General features: G+C 32.6%; 1 protein-coding gene across 1 annotated transcript in view; it reads right to left on the bottom strand.

Annotated features, from left to right (window-relative positions):
• RANBP17 (RAN binding protein 17) overlaps positions 1 to 16298 on the bottom strand; it is a 328697-nt gene that overhangs the window by 53736 nt on the left and 258663 nt on the right. The window contains exons 20-21 of the mRNA XM_074292053.1: positions 13753 to 13841; positions 2274 to 2381 (exon numbers count right to left, since the gene is read on the bottom strand). Of these exons, the coding sequence (XP_074148154.1) occupies positions 2274 to 2381; positions 13753 to 13841 (197 nt within the window). The remainder of the gene's footprint in view (positions 1 to 2273; positions 2382 to 13752; positions 13842 to 16298) is intronic.

The following is a 16298-nucleotide window of genomic DNA, read 5'->3' as shown; positions in this document are numbered from 1 at the left end:
GATCCAAATGTGACAGATGTAAAATTCAAATCTCTCTCCAATACTGTCCTCGCATAATGAACCACTTGATACCTAGTAATATACTTTAACCATGTCAGACTTTAAAGAAGACTGCAATCTAAGTTGTATACAGCTCAAGAAAAACTTGAACATCAGAAGTTCTCTAAAGAGAATACTGTCATTTCCCTACATCCCACTAAGTGAAAATAGACTATAACAGGGAAAGTTGCTCCACACGCTGCCTTACCATGTCCTTTCTTTATTCTGTGTCACTTGGTTTTGGGATGCTCTGAATTACATTCTTATATTTGTTGGTCTTTAACAAAAACATCAAATTCTCAAATACATTATTAACTAAAATAAAGAAATCACCCAAAAGAAAATTTTTATAGTAATTAAGGTAAAAGCAGAGATCTTTCTTAAAAGTGATATCAACAGTAGATTTCTTAGCTATTCTGTCTTTTGTGTATTTATCTAATGCAATGGAATGAAATAATATGTGTATCAATGTTACTGTTATGGAACTATGTGTAAAATGATTGGACATGTATGGCCTGTGATGGATTGTTTGCTGTCTTAAGGAGGGAGAAAAAAGAGAGGGAGGAAAAAATTGAAACTCAAAACCTTACAAAAATGAATGTTGAAAATTATCTTTACATGTAATTAGAAAAAAAACAAAATATTGTTAAGTGAAAAAATTATGTACATGATTACATATATATTAGATGCAGACATATATATGTATGTGTTAAGTCTTTCAGTTTGACAAGATCAAATTCCTTGTTAAAGAAAAGATTCATATGTATGTGAATTTTATATCTATCCATCTATCAGCTTTCTCTTCAGACTACAAACTTATAGCTTAATTAGCCTAATTTCATGTTTTTTGGAGAAAATCTATTTCCATCAGGTATCCAGTTCTTAGAGCACCAAGATTATGTTGTAAATTATTTCTAAGCACAAGTCCAAGTTCAGTATAATATAAAAACAATGATTTCCCCCTCAATATTTATTTTATATAATTTTACATAGTAATCATCAGTAATAGAAATTATTTAATTGAGCAAACTGCCTAGATTTAATTGAGAACAAATATTAGTTAGATTTTACAATAGAAAATACAGTCAATTTATCATTAACATCTGTAAAAAAATCAATGAAGCTAATATTTTTAAATGAAAGTCTTAAGGGATTCATACTTACATTTTGATGATTTTTTTTGCTTCTTTTGAATAAAATATTTAAATTATTGCTCCAGACAATCCAGCATCTGATAGAAAATTAGAGCTCCAACATAAGCTCCTTCCTTGTCTGCACATCTCCTTCTAACATGCAGCTCACAAAGCGGAATTGATGAAATAGGATGGCTAAGTGACAGGTAATTTGGTGCTTAGCCACATTCACAATGACATAGTTTAAAGTGGTAATACCAATTATCATGTTACATTTTTTTCTCTCCTGTTCATTCAGCCATACCCTTATTGATATTTACATTGACAATATTTGAATATCTGATGGGCTACACAAATTACAAGATAGGTCAGAAGATATAGAGAAGTGTTACAGTTGGCTATTTAAATAAAAACTATATATGTGGCTAAATTACACAAATGTATAAAGCATGCTGTACTGGCTCTGCTCCCAGCTTTGTCACCCTGTGACCTCAGGAGAATTATTTCTCTCTGCTTTAATTTCCCCATGTGTAAAATGAGGAGCTTGGATTTGAGTAACTCTAAGATCTTTCCTGGTTCTGAAATTGAATTTTACATGTTGTAAAATATTAACAATATTTTTACCTGTAGTATTTATTTCTACACATATTCATTTTGAACTTCTTAGGAGTCATATTACGACTAATAATGACTAATTTCTATAACATTCCTTCTTTCTAACCTCCATTCATCTCTCCTTCCTTATCTCCCTCCTTCCCTTCCCTTCCTTATTCCTTTGTTCCTTCCTCTACTTCTTCCAGTTTTATATCTCTATATTACCAGTCTTCCTCTCCCCCCCCCCCTGCCAATCTCTATTCTCTGGAAAATGTTAATGTTCACAGTATAAGAGACCTTTCTTGGCTTTATGTATGAATGCTTATTAGAAAAATTAATATAATTTAATTAATCAAAATATTTCTTCTTAATAAGCAAAAGACACAAGAAGGAGAATATCCTCATCTTTCACTGTAGGTACACATTAAACTTCAACTTTAACAAAGATATAAAATAGAAAATATATAGATTGCAAATTACAGTCATTAGTTTACTCCTATTTCTTACCTGTTCTGCATTAGTTCTGCCATTAGTTTCAGGATGGGAGTTGTACATTCAGGTTCTTGATACCACCGCTCAATAGCCTTCTGAAGAATAGGAAGGTATGCTGAGTAGCTTTTATATAAGAAGTTAAAGAATATATATGTCAATAAGTACCATTACCTCCAATTAAATAACTTTTTAGGGGCAACAGTATTTGTTCTAAATCAATTTCCTAAATACAAATGATACTTTATAATATTTCTTTGGTTTCAAACTATGATTTCATCAGTCCAGCAATTAATTATGTGCCAGACACTGTGCTAAGCACTGGGGAAACAAAAAAAGGCCAATCCCCTGCCTCAATAAAAATGAAGTCTTTACTCTCAAGGAGTTCATAGTCTACTAAGGGAGACAGTATGCAAACAAATATGTACAGATTTATACCAGATAAATTGGAGATAATCTCTGAAGACAATCAAATTTAGGAGGCCCAGGAAAGGCTTTTTCACAGAAGATGAGACTTCAGGTGAGGCAAAAAAGGAAGCGAGGGAAGTAGATGGCAAAGATGAGGATGGACAAAGAGCAAGATATGGGGAACAGCCATTGAAGACACTTATATTGTGAGGAACTCTCAGTGTGAATGTTTCTTCTACCAATGCATTCTCTGTAATGTATAGTCTTAGAGCATGCTGCTTAGTGCACTGAAAGGTCATGGAATGTGCCCATAGTTACATAATTAGTAAGCCTAAAGGAAATAACCTAAACCTAACTCCAAACTCCAAGGCCAGTCCTCTAATCACTATACTATGCTGCTTCTCTACACAAACTGTATTTTCTCTATTTTTACATATTATGTATAAGATACTATTCTAACCTATCTTTGGCAAAAATGCTTCTATTCCTACCACAATCTAGTAAGGTATCAAGTGAATTTAAGTTTTCTTAAATTTAGTCCAAGTTTTGCTAGGGGGCCAAACAAAAACATGCCTGCATTATTAAAAGAAAGGAAGCGTGGCAAATTGAAAAATCAATTCATCCAGCTAGGTCTGGCCCATAAATAAACTCATGGTCCCTGACATCATCAAAAAAAAATTCCAAAACAACAAACTGATGTGAATAAAACTTATATAATGTTAGCTAAATGGATCATGCTGTCCCTTCCCCCCAGAAGCTTACAGTCTAGGCCAAATAAGACTGAAGCAAAAAGATATTAGTGAAGAAATTGACCAAAAAAAAACCCCACAAAAAACCACACCAGTTAGGTTGTGTTAATGATTTCTGGGAATATTTATCTGGATAGCTAAAAAAAAAAAATCCAAAGGTTTCATTTTCTGAGTGCTTTTGCTAAAAGAGTTGATTAAGCCTAGTTCATGTTATATATGATCACATAGATCACCTCTGGGAGGGGTTGAAGTTATAAGGGAAAATGGAAAAGACTCCAGAGAATTTATACAAACCTTCATTTCATTATCTTAAAATCTTAAGGATAGTTTTTTTTTTCTTAATTTCAATGATCTCAAGCATATCTTTTTTTTTTCTTGTGAACTGATCAAAAGATAATTCTTTTTTATCCTGCCATATTGAAATCAGATTTTGCATCTTTGACTATATCTGTTGATGTATTTATTTTGTTCCTTTTAACTGTAGTCTTTGGTATAAAGCCTCAGGGAGTAATTCACATAAAAATACCCACAATTAAAATACAGAAAATCTCCAAATGCTCAAAAGCAGCACCCTTCCATAAAAAGAACAAAGGCCATTGCCTTTCATATTTGTGGTTAGAGATGACAGATTGTTATCTTATCAGGATAAAGAGTTGCAAAATGAAAAATGTCATCAACATGATTGTTTTGTCTATTTTACATAATGGCAAATATAGTATTTGGTTGATTTTTTTCCCCTTGAATTAACCAGTTGCAATTAATTAGTTGCTTTATTAGAATTGTCTCATTCCCTGATGGCCAAGAATCCGGAGATAGTGCTAGATAAACTTAGGTGGGGGAAATGTTTTACACAGGTTTGTGAAAGCACAAACTCAGTAATCATTGGCAAGAATACATCTCAATCTCTCAATCAATCAACAAACATTTATTTATTAAGTACTTACTATGTGCTAGGTCTGGGGAATACATATACAAAGAATGAAATAATTAATAAGGCATGTTTAGAGAGGGTCAATTGAGAGGGGACTAAGAGATTGAGACAGTCGTGCCCCAAAACAGGACAGGCTAACAGATGCATATTTTTGGGATACCCTGGAAGGAATTAAGGACATCATCTTTTCAGTGAACTGAGCATTCACCATGGGAAAAGGCTGGTGGATATAAGGTATGCTACCCTTTCTGTGAGGAATGAGACTGGTGCCAGTTCTAATATTCTTCTGACAGAGGTGACTGCCACTAAGAAAATGACTGATTATTAGAAAGTGGAGTAGAGACCTACTAAGCAGAAAGGTCAAAAGGGCTTCAGTGTGAATGCCAGATGCAGGTTACAGGTTGGGGATCTGAAAGCATTCTAGAAGTTTAATTTTATAGCTGCCTTCAGAGAACTAAACTTGTGATATGAGGAAAGTGGAGTCTCTGAGGAAGATGCTCATGTACATGCATGTAGCACAATAATCAACTTGTGAAAGCCACTCTATCCAATAGGAGCCTTCTTTTTAATGTAGTGGAGGTACTGAATTTATAAGGGAAAATGCCCATTTTACTTATCAACAGGTAAATGTAACTGCTGTCGCCTAGGTCTACTAAAAAACTGAGCAGGATCAGCGGATTACAGGCCAAAATTATACAGGGTAATGAGTGTACATTCTAGTTTAGGCCCTCAAAGCCTCTCATCTAGACTATTATAATATCTGCCTATTTAATCTCTCTACCTCAAGTTTCTTCCCTCTCTCTAATCTACCCTGACAAATGCCAGTGTGATATATTAAAGTACAGTTCTGACCATGAAACTCTCTAGCTCAGTAAGCTTCAATGGCTCCCATTTGCCTCTTTGATCATATACAAACTCCTCTGTTTGCCATGAAAAGTCCTCAAAAACTGGCTTCAATTTGCCTTTCTTTCTAGCTACATTTTATTTCCTCTCTTTCAGATACTCTAGGGTCAGTCAAATTAGTCTTTTTTTTCTTTTGCTGTTTTTCAAATATATCATTCCATCTCCTGTGCCTCTTCTATATCCCCCTTATTTATGCACAGCTGCTGGATATCTCCTCATGTACTTGATTTTTAAGTGTATTCATTATAAAAATTTCCACTTCTCTTGAAGTTGGTTTACAATAGATTTGTGAAGACACCAGAAAAAAGTCAAAGAATTCATGGACTTATAGAACTAGAGGTATAGCTAATGAAGTAGCTGTTTTGGAGGTAAAAAGGAAAGGCCTGAAGGCACATTCTCTTTTAATATTGTTATCCCTGCCTTTTTAACTTGGGCCCCATATACTCATCCTATTTTCTATTGGCTCTCAGCTGTCACACCTTTTTCATTCTTTAACTCTCATATCTAAAACACACCCCCTTTCTTTTTTTAAAAGACTATTTTCACGTGTTACTTCCTCCATAAATCACTTCCTGATATCTTATATTTATTTGTATATATTTAATAATGTTGATATGAATTGTAAGCTCCTTGAGGGCAGAAACTCTATCTCTCTTTTTAAAATACTGTTTTACTTTTCCATATGCAAAGATGATTTTCAACATTCACCTTTGGAAAATCTTTGCTCCAATTTTTCCTCTTTCTTCCCCCCAAAACAGCAAGCAATCCAATATAGGTTAAATATATTAAATTTTTCTAAACATATTTCAATATTTGTCATGCTATATAAAAAAAATCAGATCAAAAGAGAAAAAACCACAAAGAAGAAAAAAACCCAAACAAACAAGCAAGCAAACAAACAACAACAAAAAGGTGAAAATACTATGCTTTGATTCACACTCAATCTCCATAGTTCTCTTTCTGGATGCAGATGACTTTCCATCTCAAGTCTATTGGAATTGCCTTGAATCACCCACCACATTGGTGAAGAAAATCAAGTCCATCACAGTTGATCATTACATAATCTTGTTGTTATTGTGTACAATATTCTCTTGGTTCTGTTGAGTCTTCATTGGTTCATATGACTCTACAGAAACTCTATCTTAACAGAAATTTTTAGCTTCAACACTTGCATCTTCCCTGCATAGTACAGTATCTTGTACATTTGTTGTTTAGTCATTTATGAGTTTTGTCCATCTCTGTGACCCCATTTGGGATTTTCTTGGCAAAGAGGATGATTCGCCATATCTTTCTCTAGCTCATTTTACAGATGAGGAAATTTCTCAGGGTCACATAGCAAATAAGTGTCTGAGGTCAGATCTGAACTCAGCTTCCTCACTCTAGGTTCAGCACACTATCCACTGTACTACCTCATTGTCTTGAACATAGTAGGTTTTCAAAACATATTTCTTCAATTGGGAAAAAAAAAAACTTTTGAAAAACAGAAATAGTTTGCAAGACCAGATGCATTTTAAAGCTATTTTTTTTCTCAATGAATCTGCTGACATTAAAAGATACCTGATGTTACAAGAGCCAAGGGCTGCATGTCACATCACAGAGATGGCCACTTGAAGTGGGACAAATCACTACTCCTGCAGTTACTGTTCTCAAAGGATATGGGATCAGTAAGTTATAAGGTCTAAATGACAATGGTATCTTATATCTGTGTCCCATAGGTCAAAAGGAAGACTTATTTGGCACAATAATCAGTCTGTGAAATATGAAGCACAATAATCACATCTACTGCCTAGTATTTGGTTGTTAAGTACATACTCTATGTGCTAAGTTCTGAGAAAATACAAAATTACAAAGAAGATCATTACCATGTAGGTGGATTTGTTTCCTAAAAAAGTGGCACTGGAATTAAACTTTAAAGGATGGACAGAAATTCACCTGCTGATTGCTTTTGGAAAGACTGTAAAGTATAAATGTTTGAGAACACAGTGTGGATTTGTGGGACAAAGTTGTTTAATTAGTCTGGAGTACAGGATGTAAGTATTCTGAACTTGACTCAAAAGGAAAAAGGGAACTACTGGTGATCTTTAGGATAGTGTGTAATGATTTTAAGTACATGTAAAATGTTATTAAGCATGAAGGATAGATTGGAATAAGGAAAGTAAAGAAAACTTATTAGGAAACTACAAAAACTCCAGATAAGTAGTTATGGAAGTCTATACTAAAGTAATAACCGTGGACACAGAAAAAAGAGAATACATTTGAGTTGTAGTGGGGATGGAACTGACACAACTTGGTTATGGATATGAGGTGTAAGAAAATGAAAAAAATGTTTCATTCTTTTAAAGATTTGGATTTTGAATTTATGATGAAAATATTCACACACTAAATTTCACATAAATGAACCATCCATCAATAAATATTTATAAAGTGTCTACCATGTGTCAGGTTTATACTGGTACAATGGAATATTATAATGATATAGATAAGTATATGTGATTTGGACAATTGGTCTTATTTTATGTAGATAAATCTTGTAGATGTTATGTTGGGCTATGTTCACCAAAAACAAAATGTGTATTTTATGTTAAAAAAATACAAGGAGTTAAGGATTTGGTGCATATTAAGTACTTGATACATGTTTTTTCATTCATTCACTCACTGAAAAATCAGATTCATTATTATAACCATTATTTTTAATTGTTCAGTTACTTATGTTTGACTACCACTATTATTTTGCTATCACCTCTACTTCCTCTAAAGTACCTTATTTGAGCTTCTCCTATACATATCCACAAATCTCACTTTTATGTCTCCTGTAGTTTGGAGGTCACTCTGGATTTTCAAAGATTATGACAGTAGAATACAGTCTGGCAGATTCTGGCAGAATTTTGGAGTTGAAAGACTCAAGTTAAAATCTTGTCTCAGCTACTTAGCTGTGTGATCATGGATAAGTAATGTAAGCTCTCTATATCTCAGTTTCCTCACCTGTAAAATGGAGATGATACACACACAGAGAAACACACAATTATATAACACATCTCTCATAGGATTCTTGTAAGAATCAAATGAGATAGTGTATATCAAATGCTTTGCAAACTTTAAAGTTTTAAATGTTAGTTATTACTATGCTGGAAAAGTTCTGAGTTTTGTAGCAAAAGACTATGTCTACTTTGTGGAGAAGAGCCCAATTAAACATGAATGCTTCATAACTGGAAGGTTGGCTGCTCAGTGACAAATTTTTTTGGCCACAGAAATTCATGAAAGAAAGAAAAATATAAAATGGCTCTCAGTTGTGTGCTACTTTTGTTATACTGCAGAAATAAGGGGGAAGAGGGTACTGAGAATCATTGTAACTAATCTATGAATATTACTTAATCATTAGTATACTAAATGTGAGATCCTTGTCCAGTTACCAAGGATAATTATATAAATTTTGACATTCTCAATGTGACTGAAACCAAAAGAGAAAAATTAAATGGAAAGATGGTTCACAAGTTCTGATTCCAAAGTTGGTTGTATTATGTATCCAAAGGCAACAAAAAACATATCTTCATGGGACATTTTGTCAGTTTATATTGCAATGCTCATGATAAGTATTTACAAAAAGATCAGTATGAAAACAGCTGCAGCTTTTAAAAGTCAATTTCTCTTGTGAGATTGAGGAGATAGAGAAATTCTAAGATGTCAATAATAGTTAAATCAACATATACTTTAATACTTGGCAATTCCAATGCAATAGAGTATATGAAAGTGGGCACAGAGAAAGATGATGAAAAATATATTAGAAAATATAGTTCAGAAGTAAGGAAAGAGACCAAGACTTAAGGCCAAAGACTGAGAGGAAAACCAGAAGCCTCATGATTATATATTATGAATACTTTCTTCAAGAAAAGAGCTGGAAAGCAATGAGTATACAGAATACCAAATAACAATATTGAAAAATAAATCTAATCACATTCTAACAGAAAGGAAATTATTTACTGATGGTGAAGTCATAGCTATAGCAGTTATTTGTGTATAACCAAGTCTACTGACTTGTTAGAACATTAAAAAATATAGTTTTAGATAAATAAAAATGAAATAATAAAATTGAGTTAACTCCAGTCTGACCTGCTTAAATAAACTGTTGATGGGAAATGGATAAAAGAATAGACATTGACACAGATTAATTCTATTTCCTTTGCAGTTTAACTAATATAAATCAACTGCCATAATGAGTAAATCAAAAGAGCCAAGGAACATTAAAGTATCAAAGTCACATTTAACCTTTATATTATTTGATATTTATGTATATGTTCTTTTTTTTCTCCCCTTTTTTCTGAGGCTGGGGGTTAAGTGACTTGCCCAGGGTCTCACAGCTAGGAAGTGTTAAGTATCTGAGACCAGATTTGAACTCTGGTCCTCCTGGTGCTCTATCCACTGCGCCACCTAGCTGCCCCGATATTTATGTATATATTATTTCTTTTCTCTCCCCAATAGGTTTTTAGGGTCCATGCCTTACTAATTTTTGTACTGTATATGCTTCCATAGTCATTTAATACTTATTTGCTAAATAAATGGCTACTTTTTTTTATCATTGTATGTTTATTACTGTGTGCTCTGTTTCCTAATTATGTTGTGAGATATTCTACTAGTACAGAAACGTTATGTCATTTCCTCTTTATCGTTTTATGTAGGCATTATTTATTAAATATAGGGAAGTATATTAAGTTGGTCATAAATAATAAAATGCTTATTAAGAACCTGCTATGCAATAAGGAGAGGATAAATAATAAAATAATCCTTGCTTATAATTTCATGTTGATGATAAACATGTAAATAGGTAAATATAATACAAATCAGAATATAAGTCCACTGATTTATTTTTTACTCAATATTCAATTAGCATATAAAAATTTGCATTCTACTTAAGAGAATGGTTGAGCAAAATCCAGAGAATGCAGGGTAGTATCTTTATATTAAAAAGGAATTCCAAATGACCTAACTGTTCTGTTAGGTCATAGCTGCTGTTAAAAAGAAGACAAGGATGATGTGAAACTGAAGTAGGCAAGTCTTTGGGGGAGGAATAGAGATGAGAGTACAGGAGAAGATAACAGGTATATAAAGGATTTTGCAAAGGGATTTGGTATAAAATAATAGGGATATGGAAAGAATATGGAATGTGGTGGATACAGTGGAAGGGGAGTGACTGATCTGGCTCAAGGTTCCAATTAGAATTCTGATAAAAGGCCATCTGGGGAATGGCTAAAAGGACCGTAAAAATGGTACATGAATACAATGGAATATTACTATTCTTTAAGAAACAATGAACATGACGAATACAGACAGTCATGGGAAAACTTATATAAACTGATAAAATTAAGTAAAATCAGGAAAATAATATATAGTATTATGGAAATATAAATGGAAAGAACAATAACAAAATGATAGAAACTAAATGCTGCAAAACTAAAGATCTTGTTCTCCGAGGAAGTAGTTTGACCAGTTTCTTGCAGAGGGAGGGCTAATAGGTGAGAAGTACTGCATATGTTGCTAAGACATTTTTTTTTTGTTGTTGTCAATTAGTTTTGTTGAACTATTATTTTTCCTCCTTTTAAATGTTATAAGAGATTGTTTTGTGGAAGTGAGAAAAGGGAGAGATGTATTAGGAAATGTAGGCGATACAAAACCAAAAGATATTACTTTAAAAAAAATTGGCTAAAGGGAATATTGATGCACCTCCCAAAGTGGGAGAAAGAAGATTTAAAGAGTGCAAAGCCTGATTTCTTCAGGTGATCCAGAAATTATACTAATGATGATCAAAACTTCTGGCAGGCTGGCTGCTTTTATAGCAAGATTCTGAGAATCCAAAAAAAAAATTCTGGTGGTAGAAATTCCATTTGTATGAATAAATACTTTTGACTTTCATTTTCAATTTTCCTTTTGATTCTTCATTGCCTCAGTTCAACTATGACTCTGAATATTCATGAATATTCAAGAGAGGTAAGGCTTCAATGTTTTATCTGAGAATCATTGAAGTTTGTCAGACATTTCATACTTATTGAGCTGTGTAAACAATTTAACAAAATGGTGCTTATTCAGTTTCAAGTGATTTAGATTTAGAAGGACAGAGTGAGAGCAGTGTAGTTTTGTGCAACACGGCTAGTAATCTAACATTTCAAGAAATGTTTCTGAATTAAATAGCTTAACCAGCATTTATCAAATAACCTCTATTAATAAAAAGTCTTTCGATTTTACAGTAAAATGACATGTTCTGACAAGATGTTTCCTCTGCATGCTAAAGACTATATAACAAATTAAAGAACACACATTTCTGTGGATAAAAGACAAATAAACTTTCCATAGCAATAATGTGGGAATCATCACTGACGGTTTGACATATCAATATTTCAGGAAGAATAAATGACTTTCATATCCAGGTAGTGTTCTTTTTTTTTTGTCATATACTTATTCATTTTGCATTACTAGAATACTTTGGGCAGAACCTGTACTTTATCACCTGAAACTGCTTAAAGTATTTGGAAATATTTTAATAACGCTTTTCAAATCATCAAATAATATAACTTTTAAACAAATTTTCCTATTATTATAAATATTTGCTCTTCATCCCTTGCCCAAAGGAAAACTATAAATCTTGTCTCAACTGAATGAACACCATTTATCATATTCATTTTGTTGTCAATACAATTATGAAAAGCCTTTGGCCTTTTTCCAAGGAGCCTGATTTGCTACTGAAACTCAATTAGTATAACCAAGGCAGGTTCAAAATCACTCATTTGGCAATTTAGCACAGCTTTCTGCATAAATGACACTTCACTCTTGACCCCTGACCCTAACAATAACAAAAGTAAGGCCAAAAAATGGCAAAATTGAGAAACAATGGTTTTCAGTCAAAAAAATAAACACCAAGTATTAAGAATTTCTTTCTGCTCATGTTTGCCATCTGCTGGACAAAAATTAAATTTCAAAGTGCCAAGGTTAAAAAAAAATAAACAACAACAAAACCCTTCCACCCTCCACCCAAACAATAACAATAACAACAACAACAACAACAACGACAACAACAACACCTTAGTGAGGAAATCAAATGCAAGCTTAATTTAAAAAAACGAATTAAAACAATGTGCTGGGTATTATGGACAATATTTTGTCTGTCATGAGTTATCTTTCTACTCTTGAAGCTTAAGGGAAGGATCTTACTATGTATAGATATTTAATAGCTTTTTAGAGGTCCATTTGTTTGAAAATATGCCTCTTGGCTAATGCTACCAAATAGTCAACTATCAATATTAGATACTTTATATCTGACTTTTGCTTTAAGATCAATATCAGTTCTATACTTGACAAAAGAGATTTAATATTTTGAAGTAAATCAAAGTGTTCATTAGTTATTAAATATTAAGACTGTTGTAGCTGGCCTACTTAGAAAGACTAAAAGAAAAAGAGAATTTAAGGATATTCCTCAGAGTCAAAGATAATGTCATAAACTTCTCTGTATCAGAATGTACATTATCTGTACATGCATATTATCTGTCCAAATACACATGATATTTCAAGGATAAGGAAAAATTCTTATCATTCTTTTTCTACATGAATATATTGCTTACAAAACATTTTGATAACAGACCAAAAAAAGTAAGCCACTTCTGGAATTAAATTATTTTAAAAAATGTAGTATTTTTATTGAAAACACACTCAAGAGTATTACTAAATCTTTTATCATTTGTGTGAAACTATAACTATAATCTTGTGGTTGAAGACTGATTAAATTAAATAATTTCTTTTGCAATTTGGGTAGCCAGAGAAGTTTGAGAAAATGTTTTAAAAGTATAAATTACGAATATTCATATCAATATACTTTATTTTTTAAATAATGAGGATATTAATATGCATCAAAGGTATGTATATCTTCATATGATTGAAAGTAAAATGTCATTTATTTTTGGAATTTATTTATCAGTTATTGTTTGGAATTTCTGCTGTTTTTTTCTTTTTGCAAAACTAATGCTGGGAATTGGCAAAGGAATCCAGTGGAATTCCTGATCATTTCCTTTTTCTAATTTTCTTAATATTTTTATGGTCATAAAAATCTTGAACATGAGCAGTTAATATCTAGACAGTCATCATGAGATAAAATGTTTCTTCCTAGGCTTCTGCTTGAGATGAAACAGAAATTTTAATCCTGTTTTAAAAAATAAGTAGTGGTTCTCTTTTTTTCTATGTTACATATATAATAGGTTTTCCACATTAATACACACATAAACCATTATTTTTAGGTGTGATTCCTAAGTCATCATTAAAAAAAGTGACTTCTCTGCGCTGTCTTTCCAAATGCTGTATTCACAGTTAACTGCACTGCTGCCACTGTGCTGTAATTTTTAGCTGATTACACATTAGTTCATTTAGCTTTGTTTCCTCTTCCCTACTGTGCCATACTATTAAGCTAATGCAAGGGGCCTGGTACCCCTCTGTGCACAGAGCTGGTATTGTCATAGGGTAATAAGGATACATCCAGTCAAACAGCATGGTGTAGCTGGTCTTTGTGTTCAGTGCAAAGGCAATCCCTCGAAGATCTCTTGCCAGCCCGATCAACATACGCTGTCAGTGGGAAAGAGACACAGTAATTGATTTTCACGTTAGCATAGAGCAGATGGAGTAATAATCAGCCAATAATGACCACATATCTGATTTTGATTCATTAGCTAAAATGTCTTGCTCAGATGCTTTTCTATAGAAAACTGTGGACTCCTTACACAATCAACCAATCAAATGCACTGAATAATTCTGCCTCCCTCTTGACAAATTTAGCCAAGTAACAATTCTATTGGCTTAGGAACATTTAGTTACTTGACAGATTGCATTTTTGAACTGTGCCAAATGGGAAAAAATTAGCTAATATCACATATAAAAATGCTCACTGTCTAGACATTATTTAATAATAGTAAGTGAAAACTACTTATGTAAGGTTGATGACACAGCATTAATGATTGAATTATATGCATCATCTTATATGAAAAGAGGATCATGATATAAATTTAAATCCACATAGGAAACATTTTGACATTTAAAGGTAAACGTTAAAAGAGGATGGATGAACAGATTATACTTCATGTTATTAATGAGTAATCATGGCAGTTCAGGACAAGAATAGGGCTGGCCAGGTGACTTGATGATATCACTACACACATTTTAGCAAGTTTTTTCACTAACTAGAAATGTGAGGAAGATTTACCAGTTCAACTTTTTCTAAAAGGGAGACTTGATACTTTGGACCTGAAATTGAGCTATGCTTGAATTGAGGCTGGGAGTAGCAAGAAAAAGTCCCTGAACAGATGCCTGGTGTCCATCCCCCCCCTCCAAAAATGGAGTCTGGCTAACTGCTGGCAGCCCACGTGGTTTCTGAAGCTATTGTTTCAATAGGAGCATTTTGCCTACTGTACTATCAAAGCACTTGTCTTTATGGTGCATGCCATCTTCACTAGTCATATGGATTCTGGAAACACATGGAAAGGTTTTTTAGATAGTTCCTGCTACCATTAAGATGATGCTAATTTTCAAGGTAAATGTAATTGCTATATCCCACATTCCTTTCTTCAAGGAACTCAGTTCTTTAATCTCATTTTAATGTCTGAATAACATTTTAGGGCTAGTAGGTGACAATTCTTTACTTGTTTAAATTAATTAGCTATCACCAGCAATCATACTTTTTCATTTCTTAAAATATTATTTTACTATTTATTTTCATTGTTACTTGGAGATGAGCTAAAATGCTAACTAAAGAATGCTTGTAAAATATTTGTTTCTATTGTGCCATTAATTGAAAGAATGATAATCACACAAAAAATCCTTACTTTTTGTTCTTATTCAGCCAATTTGACTTTTTCCTTCTCCCTTCTCCCCAACTTCTTTTTGTTTCCCGATTGGCTTGCTCCTTTGCTGTTACCCTGTGAGTGACTCCTTTCCACGTTTATACCTATACTCATGCTATTCTTTTCACCTGACATTCCTTCTCCTTGTCCAATCCTGGCCAGGGATGTCCCTATAGTTCTTTCAAAACTTACCTCCTACTTTCTGATCACTCTTTTACTTTTATTCGTGTGGTCCTTAAGTATCTTTTTACCTTATATTAATTTGTACATTTTTAAAAGGTGTTTTTTGCATATTTAAAAATATAGATATTGGCCAACTCAAATTAGATCAAAAGTTACTTAAGATACGGGCTCTTTTCCTCTTTATTTGTATCTCTCTATAGTACACAGAATAAAAGAAGAGACTTTATGTTTTTGCCTTTTCAACTTTATAGTCAAACTACTATTTTAGATAATAATCTGATAATTATATAAAAAGATACTGATAATTATATGGGGTGATAAATGATACATTTTAGCTTGAATATTCATTCTATGAACTTTTGAATGCAATGTTTTTCTTTATTAAATTATGCCAAAATTATTCAAAGTGATAATAGCATAGCTTTTAATGTGCTAAAGTATAGCTTTACTGTTCTTTGTGGGGGAGAGAAAATGATAGAAAATTTTAGGAAAGAGAAAATTAGGGGGGGAATCTATCTAACAATATTCCAAAGCAACTGTGCCTTGAAAAAATTTTAAAATATTGATTTGATTTTTAAAAATAATTTATCTCTACAAGTATACTTTATGTTTCAAAAGTGTGGTTCAAAGGGACTTCAGGTGGTAGAAAAATCATAATAGCTTGTAAATTATTAGTACTTTTTAATCTCAAAGTTAACACTGGCACAAAGGCTAAACAGTGACAGAAATACACTAAAGATGAAGAATTCAAAGAATCTTGGGAAGATTTACATGAAGTGATGCAGAGGAAAGAAAGTTTATCCCCAAAAACAAAATATACATTTACTACAACTATGAAAATAAAGATATTAAATGAAAACTCAGGTTAAACAGCAGTTGATCAAGTATCTTGTTAAAGTTAAAAGAAAAAAAATCTTACTTTCTTCTATTTACTTTTGCACAGTTGTGTGTACAATTAGTCTCAATCAAGCTTTTGTTTTGCTTAACTGTTTTGGGGAAATAG

Source organism: Sminthopsis crassicaudata, chromosome 2 (assembly GCF_048593235.1).
Source record: "Sminthopsis crassicaudata isolate SCR6 chromosome 2, ASM4859323v1, whole genome shotgun sequence".
In the NCBI taxonomy this organism is placed as follows: Eukaryota; Metazoa; Chordata; class Mammalia; order Dasyuromorphia; family Dasyuridae; genus Sminthopsis; species Sminthopsis crassicaudata.
The sequence above is the reverse complement of the archived record's forward strand: the minus strand, read 5'-3'. Positions and strand labels throughout refer to the sequence as shown.